The 20651-nt window shown below is 34.2% G+C and overlaps 1 protein-coding gene and 1 long non-coding RNA gene across 8 annotated transcripts in view; one reads left to right on the top strand and one right to left on the bottom strand.

The window, feature by feature from the left end:
- Window positions 1–19645, top strand: part of LOC138329165 (uncharacterized) — a 41700-nt gene extending 22055 nt beyond the window's left edge. Inside the window, exons 2-5 of the long non-coding RNA XR_011209419.1 lie at window positions 9101–9218; window positions 9823–9836; window positions 10649–10672; window positions 11181–19645. This is a non-coding gene — a long non-coding RNA (uncharacterized lncRNA). The remainder of the gene's footprint in view (window positions 1–9100; window positions 9219–9822; window positions 9837–10648; window positions 10673–11180) is intronic.
- LOC138329164 (transcription factor ETV7-like) overlaps window positions 1–20651 on the bottom strand; it is a 65160-nt gene that overhangs the window by 30967 nt on the left and 13542 nt on the right. The window contains exon 1 of one of the 7 annotated variants that reach the window (XM_069275951.1): window positions 17039–17171. The exons of 4 other annotated variants lie outside the window; for them this stretch is intronic. In XM_069275951.1, the coding sequence (XP_069132052.1) occupies window positions 17039–17056 (18 nt within the window). In that variant the 5' untranslated portion in view covers window positions 17057–17171. Of the gene's footprint in view, window positions 1–11240; window positions 11380–16511; window positions 16569–17038; window positions 17172–20651 lie in introns of those variants that run through there. 2 more of the 7 variants (XM_069275948.1, XM_069275947.1) reach the window with 2 other exon arrangements.

The following is a 20651-nucleotide window of genomic DNA, read 5'->3' as shown; positions in this document are numbered from 1 at the left end:
TCGAAATAACTTGCGAATGCTTCAGATATTCCCCGTGGTGTATCATGAGGGTTGTTGTTAAAAATGATTCTTTGGCTTCGGTCTGTTTTCGGACATTTTCTTTGGCGAATGATTTTCCAAAACAACCTAATGTCACAATCCGCTGTATTTTCAAGCTCCATTTCAAGCTCTTGTCTGTATTGTTCGTAGGCTAAATCATGGGTATTTCTAAATAAACGCTTTGCTTTCTTATATTCCTTATATGAATTGTTATGAAATCCTCTTGGTCGACCATCGTAAATCCATTGTTTCCTTGCGTTTAGCGCATGCTTATGAGCGATTCTGACATCACGTGTCCAGTACGGTTTGAGACGTGGGTTCCTATTTACAGGTGGTATTGTCACGTTTGCTGACATGATTATCGACAAGGTAAGTATTTCCGTATAAGCGTCTATATCATATTGAGTCCTAAGAGGCATATCTTCGAGTAGTTTGAGCCTTTCTGAGAGTTGGCGTTGATATAAAATCAAGTTCTCAACAGATGCTTTTTTCCAAGATCGCGAATCATCGGATAGTATTGGTTCATTGGAATATGTATGTTGAATAGGTATTAATAAGATACACGTTACTGGTAAGTGATCAGACGCGATATCTGTCTCTGCAGTCGCAAATATCTCTGCATGTTGCAAATAAGGTCGAAGCTGCTCGTCAATACATATATAATCCAACATAGATTTCATTGGAGAGAAAGTATATCTGTATCCAGTACAAATGTTGTTTAAGTTTACAATTTTAAGATTCATGTCGTTTATTAAAGTTTTCATTTCGTTGGATTTGTGCCTCAAAGCGTAGTGTTCTGGGGTTTCATTTAATCGCGCATTCAAATCTCCCGCTATGATAACTTTTCCGTTTCGTGAGTAAAAGACGCAAGTATCTCGTAATTGCTGTAATATTGAGCCATATAAATTCAAGTCATTGTTACTGGGCATGTATATTCCAACTATAGTAAGACAATCAATTTCGTTATTACTTATTTGTATAACGACGATCCGATCCGTACATGAGTTTTCAAGTATATTTACGCTGTGATATATTGTATTTTTAATCATGATAACAGTCTTCTGTTTATCCGTTGTACCGTCTGTAGGCTTAGGCCTTGGAGCAACAAAATAATCTGAATGAATATCATCAAGAATACTCAACTTATCGTTGTCCACATTTGCCTCCGTGAGGATAATTACGTCACTAGCTGTTTCACTCATAAATTTCTTCACACATAGACCCGAAGATCCGATACCTCTTACATTCCATGTAGTGATAGACAAGTTCATTAAGAGTAATAGTAAACAAATAAGTAGATTTTTATTGTTCATTTTGTAAAGTCTGTAATCCATTTAATTGTTCTATTTTTATCGTTCTGTTCCCCAGCGATCTCTTCGCCCATTGTCTTTGTTCACAAATTGTTCATTATCACTATTATGTGCTCGGCGATGAGAATCTTCTTGGTAGTTACCATTGAAATTGTCTGATTCATAGTCAAATTCAGAATGACGTGTCTCGTCCCTATAATCCTCATGATAATCATAGTCATTTTCATAAGGGTTGTGGCGAAAACCCTCCTTCCAGTCACGATTATAGCTACACTCTGTATCAAAGTCATTTTGACGTGATCTATTATAACTGTATGTCCCTCTCTGATTACTACGAGAGTCAAACCTTCGTCGCGAACCGCTACTGCGACGCGTGAATGTCTCCTGTCTCTGCTTTTCCCATTGGTTACGGTTTACCCAGGGACGACATAGGATATCCTCAGGCCAGAAATCGTCTCTAAGAAGGATATCTGGGTTATCCGTGCTGACGTTGAGTTTTGCCGAATATGTATTCCCTTTGTTATTGAATAGTACGAGATCAGTGACTTTGATTCCTTTGTCCGTTACATATCTAGTAATACCAGATTCTGTGGATTCGTCACCGATGCCACACAGGTAGAACCGAGCTGATTTTCTCCGTTTTACTCCTACAAAGACGTCAGTTGGTGGACCACCGTGTTTTTGACGTTCGGTAAGTTCATTAGTATTGGTATATGCGTTGGTCTTCGTATAGTTATTTCGGTGCTCAAGTTTTTCGGGTGATTTTGATTTTAAATACATGGTTGGTGTGTATTCACGTCTTTCGTTCGCGTGCGTCTGTCTATTTTGTATCCCCGGTGTTGTGTTTACACTTTTATTAGCGGTACCGGTACCGTTACACGCACTTGAAACCGGTCTGTCAGTTAGTGAGCTATCTACGTTTCCTTGTTCTGCATGGTTGGCTGCGCTTTCACTCGTACAGTCGTTTGTATCACTCGGTAATGTGAGTACGGTATCGGTGGGGCTGTGAACGGGCGGTATTCTGTCGACTTTCGGCGATTTCAAAACTGTCGCATACGTTGCAGAAGTTCCACTGTTCAAAATTGTATTTCGAAGGTCCATTATGATAACACAAAGATTTTCGTTTTCTTTTTTGATACTTTCAAGTTCATTTATTAATCTTTTCTCCGTAACTGTATTACACTTCAATGTCATTTCAATATTGTCTAGACGTTCTAACACTGTATGTAATGTTGGATTCGGAATTCTTGACGTGTTCAGGTTTACAGAAGAGTGGTTTTGTGAGGTACTTGGAGTAGTACTTTGAGCAGTATTATCACATTGGAGCGATCTTAGAATTTCCTTTGGTCTGGTTTCATGGTCTAGAGCCTCATCTCTACCTTTAGTAAATACACTGTTTATTTCTGAATCGTCTCCACATATAAACATATTTATAATATGACAGTCTTTGGCATATTTCTCACTTTTGGAACTTGTTTGGGTAGACTTCCTCGAAATAAGGGTACGTTGCGGACAATTTGGAACAGTTTGTGCTCGTTTGAACAATGTTTGCCTATACCATTGGAGGACATTATCATCATGCTTTGTTAAAGCCAGTAATCTGGGTATATAGGAATCTCTTGGCAAATGGTACAGGGTTTGGTCAAGTTCGTCTATAAACTGTTGATTCTGTATCTGACTTATATCAGGACATGATTGATCAGTGTTGGAAGTGTCCGCTTCTGTACGACTACTTGTGTTCGTGCTGGTGTTACGTAAACTGTACTCACCGCAATTTTCTTCGGAATGATCATAATTTCCAGATTGATTACTTGCATTGAACGTGTGAGGGTTTTGCATCGTTTCAGAGTTCACATTGGTGTACGATAGTCCGTCTAAATCCACACAATTCACACAATTGCTTGTAGAATCGGAGAGCTGATCATAGAATCGACTGTCTTCGGCCATGACCGGAAGTAAAAAAAAAAAAAAAAAAAAAAAAAAAAAAAAAAAAAAAAAAAAAAAAAAAAAAAAAGGTCACAACAATACTCTATAGCTAGGGATCTAAGCTTTACACGTGATTTTGCTTTCCTAGAATTCTCAGTAATAAAACAATCCTTTGCTGCCCAAACCAATAACCAGTATATTTCGTACATTTGCTTTAAAGTGTTTCTCGAGGGTAATTTCTCATTTGCGACTTACAATTATTTTGTGTATGTGACATCATATGTAAGTGCATTTGGTACTTTACTTATTTTATCTATTTACTTGACGAATGTGGTTGTGTTTATATACGCGATGTTGTTTTAAGACCGGTTATAAAGCACGCAATCTAATTAAAATTAGACTTGTAATTCCGCTCCACTACGATACTCTACGTTATGCTCTTGTATTGGAGCGTAACGCGGAATTACAAGTCTAATTTTAATTAGATTGTAAAGCATGCGCCTATTTATGACACTTGTCGTCTAAGTAACTTTGTGCGAATCACCGTTTTGTTACCATGCTATTTCCACTAAATGATCTCTGTAGCTGGTATCCTCTCCTAAAGCTGTACTGAAACGCTTATGTGAAAATTGTTGATAATTACGTAAATACTTTTAGTTTGCGTTATAGTCTATTTTGTATCTCTGTCTTTAAGATGCCCAGAGGATTCCAAATAAGAAAAAAACGAATGTCAATAACTTTAAAATAAAAATCGACAAGAATTACCATGCAGTTGTTTCCTTATATAAGTAGTTATATATACCAATACAAGTTTTTTTTTATTATCGGGCTATCGGACGATAACCAAAAACACCCAATACTAACAGATGTGTGTCTGCGTCCTGACACTAACTTTCATTTGGTATTTTGCCTATAGGTTGCTTAGTTATGATATTTTCGTTAATATCAACATGTAAAGTAACTTAAAGTAGTCGTTATTATCTATTAAGTGGTTATTTTGTATGCATTATGGCTTTGAGATAATTCTGAGAATGCGGCATATGTTTTTATAACATGGACTTAAAGTTACTTGATGAATGTGGTATTTATGCAAAGATAATAAGTTAATAGCGGAGCATATTTCTCAAAAAGCGAAATATACATTTACGGAAAATGAAATTGATCGCGAATACTTTTCATCTAATAGTATTTGATTACATATGATTTATCTTTTAAGATATAGCTAATTGTTATCCCAACTGTCAAAATTATACTGCAGTTATCATATACCTTCATTTCCTGTATACCATAAACTCGTTTATATTTTCAATAGGTAAAATAAAAATTCAATATTACATAAAATATTATATTCATATTATAGATAATAATAACAAAACAAACCTGATTCCGTTTTGATACCTGTAAAGTTTTCGTATTTTTCATATAATTATTTCCATGTGACTGTATCACTATTAAAAGTGTTAGCTACACCAACAAATGTCACTTTAACTGTCACACAAGCAAATTCCTAAAGGAAATGGAGAAGTTTCTAAAATTTAATTCGAAACTGAACACGTGAAGAAGCCTTTGTCCGTAAGAGCATAATAAGTAGTATCATAAATCATAGTCACTTTTTAAGCAGATGTTTACTGTCTGTTTTCCAAAATGAAACAGATATTTATATTTCCATGTTTTGTAGATTTCTGCTAGAATACTGTCAACAGAGAAAAATAACATACCTTGTAAACCTTCATTTGCTCTTTCGATGCAATGTCAAAACATGCTTTTTCAAAACAAGGTCATTTTTAAACTTTAACGTATCACGCACGTTATATCAATATTGTAATCATATTCATGTTAGTCATTGTAATATAAACATATGCATTTAATCTATATTAAGGAATTATCCTGTTAAAGTATTTAGACAAGCCTATGATTACAATTGGAGAGCGGAACATTTCAATTAAGATATATCATGTATAAATATTTTTTAAAGAGTCATATACTCATTATTTTATGATTCGAAAAGCAGATTTGTTCAGAGATAGAATGTGTGGAATATAGCGTTGTAATACAGATTTGGAAACAGAATCTCGTATTCTGAATAAAATGTGATGTTCTTATAATGACAAACTTTGTTTGAGAAAATGAATTGCCAACAGTGTATCGCTTCTTGGTCAATAAACGTTTATCATACAAACTTTTTTGAATCTAATAGTACACGTGAAATATTGCTTGTTGAAAAACAACATAGAATTTCAGGTGAAATTATCGTATATTTTCTATATTTATAGATACAACTACATTTCCTGTTGTCGTTGTTTCAAGGACTAACAACGGTTTTTCAAACCACGAAAAAGCTTTCTTGTTATTGAATATTTATTCCTTAGTATCACTCAGAGGTTCCGAAAGCACACAACAACCCAATAAAGCAATCTTAAATTAATTATTATCCGCTACATTTTTCAGAAGGAGTTTTACATAATGTTTGCCTTTTTAACAAACATTCAAATTGCATGTGTCATACGATGAGAATGCTTTTACGTACCACAAGAAAAAGTACGAAAAATATGAGAGGCCAGAACAAATATGCATGTACTATCACTGGAAAGTATTTATATAATGACAAAGAAGATCACTAACTTTGTAGATTTGGGCGGCAAATATCATGGTATGGTATCGGTCAAATTCCTATTAACGATGTAATTTCCGCTTAGTTGTATCACACGTAAAAATACATAATATATATATGTATTTGAAATAATCATGAGTGATATAATCATATACTTTAGTTTATCAATAGAGACATAGTTAATCAGCAGAATACGAGACTTATAAATGTTACTCTACTTTTGAAAATAAAGAATATGCTCTAGTCCGCGGTATTTACAATCTGGCTTTTAAATCCTATATATAGCTCGCTTTTTCCGAAGTTTTATTTTTAGAACACCGACTTCAAAAATAGATAGCATTGTGCCCATAAGGAAGGCGAGTTGTCGAAACTGAAACACGATGAGAACTGAAACTGAAAGTCAAGTATACGTGTGTACCCTATAGGTATAAAGAGATCATAAGCTGGCGTAATACTCCATATCTTATGTTTTAGCTGTTATTTTTGTTTAAGCATGGAGTTGTGATTGATTTTAACATTTTTATGGTTGAAATACCAGACAAAAAAGGATTTAGACACAAGTTATTTCAACTTAATGGAGTTGTATGTTCCTTAACAGTAAGTTGGTACCTTTTTTAGAATTGTATTACTTACTTTAAAGTTCGCTGATTTTTCAATTTCGGTAAGTCATGTAACCATTGCTAGGTTTGAACTATGATTTAAAAAAAAAACCGTTGCATTACCTAGCCTTTCTATTGGTAGGGATTTACTACTACTATAGTGTAGGTGTAGTTAGGTTTCTGCTGTATAATTGTTAATTATCTTATTTACCAGGGTAGGGGCCAACCAGTAGCAGGTCATAGTATAATAGTACAGGTATTACAATGAAAAAAAACCCAAAATAGTACCGCCGAATCATTATATATAAAAGCAAGATAACCAACATCAACGTTCTTCAACATAATATATAATTTCTGTTTTGAAACAAATCATCTTTAGTATAGATTGAAATAAGTAGTATTGTCTTGATCTCGTCATATGTCACATAAAAATTGGTATTGTAAACATTTGAAACAATCAAACAACACAATAATAATTATATTGTTTTATCGTAAATCGTCATTAGCTTTACATTGTGGCAGAAAGTAATAGAATTATTAAATTTATCGTATGACTGACTCGTTCCAACACACTCGACTATATCAAAGGTATCGTATGACAAACGTGTAATCACTTGTGACGATCCAGGTTATAATGACATCAAAATTAAAATTTGACGTCGCAGCACGACTGTCTCGGTATACAAAAACGTCACATCTACTCTCTTATAGAGAAAAGAAATTTTTTGAAAGGTTTTGTCATTTCCATTAATATTAGTTATGTGATAAATAGAATCTTACCCTAATGGCTACGTGTAATGAAATTGATTAAACTCGTCCAATACTTTAATATGCAACGAGCCTAAATTATTTACTTCGTTTAATAATTCTCATATTACATAGCCACTTATGCGTGATCCTCTATATATCTACAATCAGCATTATTATCATTGATATATGGTAACGCAAGTTTTCCCCAGTAATCCACTTATAATGTCTTTAATGCATCTGTCATGAGGTGCCTTTTTATCACATTCTTACTTTTACAAGTATCATGTAACAAGTTTGTAGAATATTTTACTTATCAATCGCACAGACAAGGTGGAGTGTCAATTTGGGCCCTCTGGCGGTCATCACCGATAAGATTTATATTTTGTTAACATATGACTGATGATTAAGGTCAGGTCGGAGTCCCTTGTGAGTTATTTGGGGTTAAACAGGGATATCATTTTTCTGGTTTTTTTTCTCTAATTTTCCATTGATATGTTGAAAATAAAACAAATTGGAAAATATAACTTAGTGTCAAAATATAGGTCACAGTGTCCTAGTTTTGAAAAATGGTAATTATGCAAGAATAAAGTTAATCTAGTCACATAATATGCCAGAAAAAAATGTTAAACATTTGTATATCACATTGCATTGATCAATATATTTGAATAGTATAAACTAAGGCAAAGAATAGTATGGATATATGGTTGGGATGGGATTGGGGAGGGGGAACAAGTGGCGGGGTTGTTATTTTTTTTTATTTTAAACACCAATTAATGTATTGTTATGTTCCCAAGTTAGATAAACTGGCTCAAAGTATACTATTTTTCTGGAATGACTTGCATTTGAGAAAATGTACAATGCAAATTTGAAACATTTACAAAATAATTATGCATTAAAAAATATAGCAAAGTGTTTGAGCAAGTTTATGACCCTCTTAACATAACCAATAACATTAATCGATGTTTTAAAGTTTAAAAAATAAAACTCCGACCTGACCTTAATCATTAGTCATATCATGATGTCCTAACCCCCGGGTATCTGTAAACAAAAATAATGCTTATCGGTCATGGCCGCGCCCAAACTGACACTCCTCTTTTATCTTCATAATTTGTTGAAACAATATTTATCAATATTATTCACAGGAAAGTCACTCTGTTTAGTGTTACTTACTTTAAGATGCTCTTGCTATGAAACGTATCCCCCGAGGAAGATATCCCGGTGAAATTTGAGATTTACATACGCTTTTTACTCAATTCTATTTTTTTGAGTCCAGTTGATAAAAAATGTAGATCAAACTACGAGTAGAAATACACATAACAAATCAAATTTGCACATTTTACTTAAGGTTCCAGTCATTTTTTTCTTGTGCATTCACTACACAGATGTGAAATAACTATTGATATATTTGTTATATTATAGAATCAATGAAATGACATTCCTGAAGACACACCATCAATACGGTACTAACACTTACTTAACTGAAAACAACATAACCTGTTACTTCTCGATTGATAAGATCAGCATTGTAAAATCATTGGCACCCCAGGGTATGCTTGATGATTGACCCAATACAAGCATCTACATGAATTTATCTTTCTAAAATTGTTATAACGTTTACGGGTTTCTACATGTTATCATCAAAACAAAAGACTAAATCATGAAGGCAGATATTATAATGCTATCTTTTCCAAGTATGATTGATAATGACACATCAATTCAATAATGTAATGTCTTTTAAAATGTTATTTCAATTTTAGATTGAAATTTATTTAATATTAACTTATTTCAAAATTTATTTCAGCCTTGGATGTATATGTATATAGATATAGAAATTACTCCGCGATTGTATGTGTTTTACATTTCAGATTTCTCCTGTTCTTGATACAGACTTCAATTTGGAAATGTTTTCCAATTCCATGCGGCCTGTGACACATTCATCCTATAATATCTGCATTTGATACTTTTGAAACATGTCTCAAATGGGTAATGCTTTGGAAACATGAAAAAACATTGCTATACCGATTACAGCAGTGCTTTCTGCACAGAATAAAAAAAAACACGTAATTAGTTTTAATAAACACGACATTATTATAAGTCATATGCGTTACATCAGTTGATTATTTACGTTAATGTTCTAATACAAACTATTTAATGGGATAAATGTATTTTATATAATATTATTTATCTTATTTCAGTTACATTGTACATTGTTATTATATACTATTAGAATATTATATCAATAACAGCAAATGTTGCCAATTTAGTATAACATACATGGATTATCTTACAAGTATTTTTTTATATTAAGATTAAGACTATTTTGCATAATATCATTTCCAATGAAGATCTTACAATATGATATTTGTAATGTATGACTTTATAATACAACTAAACAATATGTTTGTAAGCATAAATCATTTTAATGAAGATTTTTTTCTTATTATTTGATAATGTATTCCCATAAAGGAAGTTATTTTCAACACTTTTCATAGTAATTTATGACATTGCACTAATTTAATTACTAAATGCTAACTATTATAACATTAACCATTTCCTGTTGACATGCCGTATTGCTTTCTATTCACAGGCTCTGACTATCAGGTAATTACCCATATGATTTTTATGTTCAAAGATAAGAATTAATTTTTATTTTGTGCAGTTCACTTTTGATGTCATTATTTGAAAATTGTCCTTATTCTATCTGAGGTATACTATTAAAATACCAATAGAAAAATGTTATTTTAACTAATCTTAAAGATACTCCATCGCCGAAAGACCATGAACTTTTCTCATCATTTGAACAAAAATTCATGTTTAATCATTATATTATATGTCTAATAAATACAAAAATAATCTAAGATAATTTTAAAGATTAATAAATTTTTGTTTTTAGTGCAAGCTCAATCAGTACTTTATTCCATACAGGACATAGTGCCAGGGAGTTTGTTCGGGGTAAAATTAAATATTATTATCTTGAAGTAAAATTGGAAACTCAAACCTTTCAATGGTGATGATAGCGTAAAGTAAGAAACTTTTGTAACTGAGGAAAACACTAATTCATCTGTTCCTGTTTTTGATTGAGAAAAAAACCCATTTGTCAGCGGCGGAGCATCTTTAATAAAAATGTACTAAGATAGTTATTGATCAGTTCAGCGTTTTAATTTGTTTCATTCATATGCTCTGATTTTACGATAATATTTTTAATGAAATATGATTACAATATCGATGATAAGACATAAACAATTCTATTATAATTTATCACATATATTGTTTCTTTCAAATTATATACAGACTATGAAGGTCTAAATGCTATCCTGATAGCATCTGATGTAGCAAGTATATCACACTAACAGTATCTAATTGTATGTTCCTGTTGTATCTGTATAAATCTACTTTGGTTGTTTTTATCCTAGCCGACCTTCCAACGCCACATACCTGTGAGTAGCTAACTTTAGTAAAGACGTATATTTAAAAATTAACCGAGTAAAGTAGTTCTTAGAAAAAATAAATCTTACTTTCATTTTGTCTACACAAATAAATTCAATCTAGTTTTGAATGTCTGTATATTACTCTGTTGGTTGCGAAATTTTAGTATCATTATTTTACGAAGTAATAAATTCTAAGGTGATAAGAATATTTTTCATCGTGATAATGTTAGCATGTCAAAACTTCCACGAATGCTGCCTCATGTGTGACGCCTAGGGATAAATCCTCTATACCATAACGTTTTACATTACGTTGTATAGGAAAAACCCAAATTTCATCTACTTATATTGACACTATGTACTAATAAACACTATTTCATACATTGAACACACCTCTTATTGTCTTCCACATCTATATTGCTGAAGTAAGTAGTGTTTGTTTGAAAAAATTACTTAAAAGTAACAAGATGCAGCGAATTTTTTGAAGTGTAAATCATATTGTGTATGTGTTGTGTTGCAGCCTGACAGCCTATCTATCTATCGATCCTAGGATGGACATACACAACAGGTGAACACTAACCTGTGACAGGGTGCCCAGCAGACGACGGTCACTCACATAAGACATCGGACCATGATACGCAAGCGTGAGCTTTCTATTGTCTCTCTCCGTATGGTGCTAGTGCACTCGGATAACTCGCACACGTACACACACACACACACCGACAGTCACACACAGCTAAACACATACAAGTACTAACATTTAAAAAATATTGAATGGTTAATTGCAAAATGGCTATCAAGCTACATAGTTATATATATCTGGTAGTAAACGTATTTTACGTTTATTTACAAGGAGTTTGTGCAAGAGTGCACCGGATCCATTATTGAAGTTTTAAACTAATATTTCAAACTTCATAAATTGAGTGATTTATTTCAATAGCACACTTCGATATGCAATAAGATAGCATATAAAAGCAAATAAGTATTGAAAGTATGAACATTTGCTTTATTATTTATACCTATATCCGTGATATAAAGTAGAAGTTGTTGGCTAAACACCTTATCAAGCACTGTTAGCTTCTTATCTAAGGCGCACGTATGGAAACCTTGTCAACTTACACCTATCTATACAGAAAACCTCACTGATTCTGCGCCATGCGTTAAATACTAAGACTCTAAAAGCAATTAAGTAAAACAGTTTGAATACGTGGGGAAATCAGAAGGTGAACTATAGCTAAAATAATCTTGTAGGGTGCTAATTCAAGCACAAATGCCAGACGGCGGCTCTGTCAGTCAGCAGGAAGCTGAACGTTCAACTGTACAGGTATTTTGACGAGGTCATAGACACATTATGCTCCCGGAAAACGGATATATGATTGGGACGTTTTGAGCCAATCAGAATGACTTCCTTGTACCGCCGGAGTAAGCTGGCTTCTATAACTATTTTTTAGGTATAACGTTTACATGCCTCACCGTATGTGCTATTTCAGGCTGACATATATAATCTATGTAGTACATTCATCGCACTCTCGTCACGTTGACGGACCGAACAAAAATCACCACACTTATCTTAGTTTTTTTAAAAGTTACCTGTATATCTCTTAATAATATATATGTGTGTATATGCATCGCTGGATGACGTAATGAGACACGGAGCAGTCCACACATGCATAACGAAATGTAAATACAACATAATCCTGCGACGTACACATACACATATATCGACCGACTTGTTTATATCGACGTGTGGCTTTGGATTTCATTTCTATTAGTGACATGCAAATTTATTATCAAGCAAAACTGCTAAATGTATTTAGCTTGGTTACTTTGTTTTAATTAATAAAAATAAAATAATAAATATTATACAATAACATGCGAAAAACCTGTTTTAATCCGTCAGTCGTAATAGAAAAGGATGGCGTGTGGGCAAAACATCAAAAAATGTAATGAAAAATCAGGTGGATTTGCGTGTGCAATGTCAATGCTCTCTTTATATGTTTGAATTATATATATCAAGCAACTGAGGAGATAATGGACACAAATAGAAACATAATTGTATTGTCGGTTGTGACAGCAGTAACACAGCGGCTGGCGCGTGCCTGTCGGTCAGCTATAATTAGACATCTCAATGTAGGAACCGCTTGACATATAGTTGTGATAAATTAGTCACAGATCATTACATAACATCAATTTGTAGAAAAGCACATTACACAAACTGAACTAGTCATTTATCAAACTGTTACGGAAATGGAATATAGAACTGCAGTTACAAAATGAGCTGACCATAACAAACGGCAAGACAAACAAACAGTGACCATACATTATCGGCTATAAAATTACACTAAAATGGGGGTCTATAGGGTTTTATTTTCTACACGAGGTCCTACACTACCGAAATATAAGGGAGCAAATACAAACAATACATTTCATTTTGCAATAAACAACAATGTGCCTTTTAAAGTTTAATATGAAAGTAAGAAAGTGGATATGTCGAATGGACCCCCTTCTGTGTAAGGGCAACTTAATGTATCATTTCCCTCTGATAAAATGATTTTTTTTTAAATATTATTTTTCTAAGTAAGTCATTGTCGGGATAGGGTATCTAACAAGGATACGATGAACCAATAAAATACAAATTAAATAAAATTTGATTTGAACCGTAAAAATTAATGAAAAATAAGACTTCACCATAAAAAGAATTAGAAAAAGAAAAAAAGCAGCAGGCTTTGACAACATAAATGTACGGTACAAATAAGATGGTAAATGTCAAAAAACAGCATTTGTAATATACTAAAAGTCTGTTTAACATGTGGATATGAATGGTAGGGATTATCTACCCGAGGGTCACAACATATTGTGATCTGAGGTAGAATATCTCTATCTTTCATATCCATGTATGAAAGAGTAATGGAAGCACGACCTCCTGATGTTTACGTTTTTTACAGTAAACTCAGCCTATATTTTAAAGATGCTATGACATCATGACTCTGTATTGCATGGGTAGCCATGTAAAATAGCCAGAGCCCAGTTGAGTGAATAGCATACCAGCCAGTGTTGTAACCATACGTATGAAAGATAACCTACTACATCATGGACGCTATCCTATACAATTCTCAAGTGTTGTTTAGCTAGCTAGAAGGTGTAGGATGTCATAAAAACGGATGTTTTGTATTACTGCACTACGAACAGACGATGAAATGAAAACATCAAGTACTGTATAGCTAACGATATCTTAAAGGATGTCATAAAAAACGGATGTTTTGTAGTTTACTGCACTATGAACGCGATAATATTGTACGGCTAACGACATTTCACGACTCATTACACCATGAACGCAATCATAACTATGAAATTCTGAATAGATAACTTAACCTTGAAAAAGGTCACAAAATTTTGTTGGTACCTTGCTTATATTACAATCAGAGTAAGTACGGCTTCCCATATATGCAGTGTGTTTCATGTTTAAAGTGCTTGCGTGTTTTGGACTGTTTTTGTTGTGGAAACAAAATATGTTAATGTATATTGCTAAATAAACATTGAAGAATGGCACAAAACAACGAATGTTTTGTAGCTTACAACACCCTGAGCGGTTCATATGAAAATACAGATGTTGTAGAGCTATAACCTTTGAATGAGACACGATAACAATTCAAAATGTGTAAGCTAACTACACCATGAATAGTGTTGTTTTTAAATGCTATATGGCTACATAGACCATGATCTAGTACCGAAACATTACATGCAATCCAATGTTGAGTAGTCAATGAAGAAAATTACACAAAAACGACACATAAAATACAATCAAATTGATCATGAAGGTCAAACCAACGAGCGTTATATAACTAACCTGCCCTTGCAAGCGGAATGGAGAGGAGGGCAAACACATGTATAGTATGAATTGATATTCCATTCTAAGCCAACTGTCTTCCGCGTGCTATCTACTTTCGTGTGCTATTTACTTTCACGTGGTATTCACTTTCGCGTGCTATCTCCTTTCGCGTGCTCTTTGCTTTTGCGTGCTATTCACTTTCGCTTGCTATTTGCTTTCGTGTGCTATTCACTTTCTCGTGCTATTCATTTTTGCATGTTATTCATTTTCGCGTGCTACTTACTTTCGCGTTCTATTCACTTTCTCGTGCTATTTACTTTCGCGTGCTATTCATTTTTCGCGTGCTATTTACTTTCGCGTTTTATCCACTTTCACGTTCTATTAACGTTCGCGTACTATCTCCTTTCGCGTGCTATTTACTTTCGCGTTCTATTCACTTTCGCGTGCTTTCTACTTTCGCGTTCTATTCACTTTCACTATCTATTAACGTTCGCGTTATTTACTTTCGCGCGCTATTTACTAGGGCGTTAGAATTTTAACTTCTGCCCCTATTGCATGATCATAAAAGGCGACCAAATTTAGGATCTTATCTTTTCTCTTCTTCCTAATTGACTTTATCTTTCCTAATGCCTCCCTTGGCACCGCCTCACTTTTGGCCTTGAGTTGAACGTTCGCCCCTGTGAGGAAGGCTTTGGGTTCTGTCCCCTGTCCAAGACACACCAAAGTCTATAAAAGTGGTAGTTTCTGCTGCTGCTTAGCGCTCGGCATACAGGAAGTGGAACGACTGGTTCGCCCGTTGTTAGTATAATGTGACCGGGTGGGGTGTGTTGCTTGGTGTCTTCGGCGGCATACTTCAGTGATATAGCACAATAAAAAGACACAACATGAATATACCGCAGTCTCCCAAAACACGCAACTCGCACAACATACACGCAACAGACCGCATACATGGGGGGGACGTCCTTGCATGACCATAGCTGTTGGTAGGATATTAATTAATCAAACATCGCTATTTACTTTCGCGCGCCATTAACTTTCGTGTGATATTCACTTTCGCGTACTCTTCCCATTCGTGTGCTATTTACTTTCGCGTGCTATTTACTTTCGTGTGCTCTTTACCTTCGTGTGCTATTTACTTTCGCGTGCTATTTACTTTTGCGAATTTCGCGATCAATGTAAATTCACGAAAATTCATCTTTTCGAAGAGCCGATGTCATCTAAGGACGACCTCCCATGTATGTGGTATGTAGCGTGTGTGTAGTGCGAGGTACGTGTTTTGGGAGACTGCGGTATATTCGTGTGGTGTCTTCTGGTAGAGTGGAACTGTTGCCCTTTTTGTAGTGCTGTATCACTTAAGCATGCCGCCGAAGACACCTAGAAATCGTGGCAGAAAGTTAGTTTATATCATATAAAGGTCGCAAATGATGCATGGTTCACTGGAAAACAGTGTTATTTATTAAAAGGTAAAGAGGCGAACTGTAGTTGTAGCCTTATAAAACGAATATTAGGTTCTTGATGAACATTTCCCATCATCTGATTTCGCTTTATAGGAAGATACATATGTACTAAACAATTAGTATATACGAGATGTTAGAAAGTACATGTGTATTTAAATAATTACTTGGTTAAAATACGAGTTATGACAACCACGGTAAGAAAATCAATACATACTTACAGATAAAGCTATGTAATAATGTCAATATGTACAATTCAATAAAGAAAGACAAGAACAGAGGTACTATTGAACTGCGTGTACATAGTTTCTGCCCCGAACTTTAATTAGCATGTGCCACGTCGGCCAAACTTGAATCAACAGATCGAATACATATGTTGTATATACAGCAGGGTTTTCCCCAAGGTTACCTCGGGATCTTCGTGTCACTAAGTGTCACTTCCAATAAATAGCTTGTCTACTGATTGGGCTGATAAGACTGAAGTAAAATGGGCCTCAGAAAACAGCAGATGATACAGTTCTCAAGTTATACATAAATCGATATCAATTTTTGGATTTGTAAGCCATACCTGATTGTTTGACCTGGCACCGGTCAACTCTGGCAATACCATGTACAACACACTGGTACTATTACGTATCAAACGACGTTTTTCCGTACATAGATAACACGTAGTGTTCTTAGAATTACAGGTTTGTTATCCCTCTCTTACCGCGTACTATATCATTGTGAAACTTAATCTGATATTATCTACAACACAGACTATAATCCAGTAACGAAGACGCCATGCTCTTTTCATATAATTCGATTAAGATTGGTGTGTTTTTGAATGTTTGAAAATGGGTTTTCTAAATGAATGAAGGTTTTAATCATAAAACGTGTTTCATCAGCATTTTCAAAAACTGATACGCGTCTTTACTTTCTCGTGAAAATGATATATTTTGACTGCATAATAGATTACATATGTATTCAATGCATCAATAGGCAAATCGTAAAATCGTATCCATACCAACGAACTATAGCGTCAGTGTTCGGATCAATTGCTAAGCTGTCATTCCGTGCTGATTTCGGATCAAATTACAAAAATATCAAACATACCTTGAAGGCAAAGTCCATGCTGCTTGACAGTTATTCAGGTGCATTGTGGGAATAACAGAAAATCTAGAGACATGCACAGAGAAAACAGCGTTCATTGTTGTCAATAATGTGATTACTTCCGCCGAACCGTGATGTATGAATACACATTTCCGGGAAACACTTCCGCTAAGTACGCTAATATCCGGAAGCAGAAGAGGCCTACACGGGCGGTCAATACTCGGAAACAGACACCTTGTGTAGGCTGCTTTCCTTACTCATGTTGCACTGAGTAGCCCATGATGCTGATGTATTACATCGACTATACACGTATAGACAGTCAATAATAGGTATGTTATGTAGGTTTCACAGAAGGATATGGACATGTCTCCATATGTTGACAAACTTCCGCTCAAAGGTCGTTTATTAATAGACATAAGAGCGATTTCATGTTCTTGTAAGGGTATAAATGGTGAGGAACGGAAGCCAATGAAAGTTGTATGTCTGGTATGTATTAACAAATTGTTTGGTACATTGTAAACTCCGCATTAATGAATTACTTCATTTTGAAAGGTTGTAAGCAATTTCACAAACAAATAACCAGAACATATTTACATAATAAAGAAGTTTTACATCTAAAAGCACATGTTTAATATATATTTATAGTGTGTCTCAGCCAGGACAGAACCCAGAGCTTTCCTCACAAGAGCCTGCGAGCGTTTAAGTGAAGGCCAAAACCGAGGCAGTGTCAAGGGAGTCGTTAGAAAGAAGAGAGTAAGTTATAATAGTGATAGTTTCTGCTCCTGCTTAGCGCACAGCATAAATGAAGTGGAACGTCTGCTTTGCCCGTTGTGCAGGAGTTCCACTATTACAGGGAGACACAACATTAATACAACACAGCCTCCCAAAGATACATTCACACACAGCAATACATTACAGTCACTGAGTCTATTAATGAGACGTTCAACAGCCAAGCCGTACAAAACAACTAACTATTTATCTTAATTTGTCATTTATTTTGTTTTATCCTATTCTTAAAAACAGTCATATAAAAATGTTGTGCGTTCTTAATAAATATGTAATTGTATTGTCTAAATCATAAAGTAAATTATTATCTATAGGGTTCATATTGCTTGATAAGTGCTTGATTTAAAGGTACCCTTTGACACTCGTGATGCATCGTATGCAACAGTGATGTCAAAACCATGTTTTTCGTAAGAGCAACCGCTTATACCAGATACACGCTATCACAAGATAGGAAAAAGTATTCAACTGTTAAAATTTTAATTGCAAGTAATTCACTTCCAACCTATGCTTCACTCTTTTCTTTTTAATATACTTTGCCTGCAAATCATTTAAATTATATAAATCAAAGAAAAAGATGGACTTCTCAAAGTACAGGCTTGTTATCTGAAAAACGGGAAAACATAATAGCTAATGACATTCATGTGGTAGTCATTTCGGATTTATATTTCAACGACAACGTAACGATGAAGTTGGCAGATTTTGAAAGGACTTGATATACTCCTCAATTTATACACGTACTTTGTTCCGGATGTCAGTATCAGGTTTCCTCGGTTATCTTATCTAGGCCCTGTTTGTTCTGGCATTGTTCAATTACGCCTTAGCAGTTTCCTAGAAAGGAAAATATTTAACAAGAGAATGATTCATTCCGCTAGCTTCACCTTTCGTTATCTAGGTGGGATTTATAACAGGCGAAGACTATAGTATCATGTTCTATATCCTGTCAACATCAATGCTGTTTCCTATTTACAAACTCTTAAATAACAATTCACGACTTTCTAACTAACACTAAGTAGTGTAAGGATAGTGACAACCCAGCCAGTAGAAGCTAGCTGGTTATGAAGGAAAACTAAACCCATTTGTATTAATGCATTAATGTAAATTCAATATGTTTGAACTGATGTCGTTGGAATTATCTCCTAGAAGATGTGACATCAGCAACAGCAGTAAATCCATCTAATAGGCTGGACAATCACCAGGTGGATCAGAAACTATACCTAATTATAATGCAGACATATTTCTCCCACACTTGACGGGACTATCCTGTGGTTGCTAGGGGAAAATAATAGAATCGTTCACTGAGATGTAAGAGTTCTTAAACAAGAAGCTTTACCGAGGGTTGAGATCCCCTGTCTCATCCAAATGAGGTGAATGACTTTGGCCTCCAAACTTCGGCAAGCCTCTGGTTGACCAGCCAAAACCTTTCACTCGGGTTGAGATATCCCTGTCCACTTGACAGAGACTGGTCAGATTCGTCACATTTACTTTGTAATCCTTACTTAGGTAATGAACTTAAGATATTAGATCCTGTTTTAGCAAGTGATATTTCTCAGGTCACATTGACATAACGATAAAATTGTGCATCTGGACTAATATTAGGTTTTACTGCTGATTCTTCTACTGTTTTATAGCTTGTAAATGTTGATAAAATACTTATTTAAAACAATGTACATTTCAGGAAAGCCAATCCACTGGTTTCGGTACATATTTCTGTCACTATTAAATAAACCTGCCGTTATGTTTACTAATGTCTATACCAGGTGCAATATGTTATTGTTATCATATATACATCTTATATGAATAAAAGAGCGTGTTTACATGTACAAATATGTCTGTGTTGTCACTATTGCTTTTGTTCTACATTTGTATGTTCAAAAGATTATTTATTTGTATATTGTTTACTTTAAGTAATAATTGAGATAATGTAAGCATAGGTATGTATATATCTGTTTCCCACATGAATATAAGTCCCCTGCCGGTGAAACCGGTCTGTCAGTCAGAATTTCGTATCCAGACGATAATTTGAGAAAAAATCAACGGATTTTGATCAAACTTCACACAAAGATAGGAAATGGGAAAATACAGCTTGTGATTGAATTTTGGGCGAAAGGTCACTGTTACTAAAAATAGATTTTTTCACAAAATATAAGTTGTCAGACAATAACTTATGAAAACATTATCGTATATCGATCATTCTTCACACAATGGTAGCATATGAGAAAATACAGCTTGGGATTGAATTTGGGGTCAAAAGGTCAATTACAAAGGTCACTGTTACTAAAAATAGATTGTTTAAAAAATTTCATTTCCAAACTATAACTTGAGAAAAAAAATCAAACGATTTTGATCAAATTTCAAACAATGCTAGCATAAGAGAAAATACAGCTTGGGATTGCCTTTGGAGTCAAAAGATCAATTACAATGGTTACTGTTACTAACAATAGATTGTTTAGATAATTTCATTTCCAAACTATAACTTGACAAGATTTAACTTCACACAATGGTAGCATATAAGAAAATGAAGCTTGGGATTGAATTTTGGGTCAAAAGGCCAACTACAAAGGTCACTGTTACTAAGAATAGATTTTTTCACAAAATATTAGTTGTCAGACAATACCTTAAATAAAAAATCCACATATTTTGATCAATTTCACACAATGGTAGCATATGAGAAAATACAGCTTGGGATAAAATTTTGGTCAAATTTTGTTCCATACAATAACATGAGAAAGCATCAACGTATTTTGATCAATCTTCACAAAATATTAGTTTCCAGACAATAACTTGAAAAAAAAAATCAATGTATTGTGATCAAACTTCATCCAATGGTAGC

This window comes from Argopecten irradians, chromosome 8, assembly GCF_041381155.1.
Source record: "Argopecten irradians isolate NY chromosome 8, Ai_NY, whole genome shotgun sequence".
Lineage (NCBI taxonomy): Eukaryota > Metazoa > Mollusca > Bivalvia > Pectinida > Pectinidae > Argopecten > Argopecten irradians.
The sequence above is the reverse complement of the archived record's forward strand: the minus strand, read 5'-3'. Positions and strand labels throughout refer to the sequence as shown.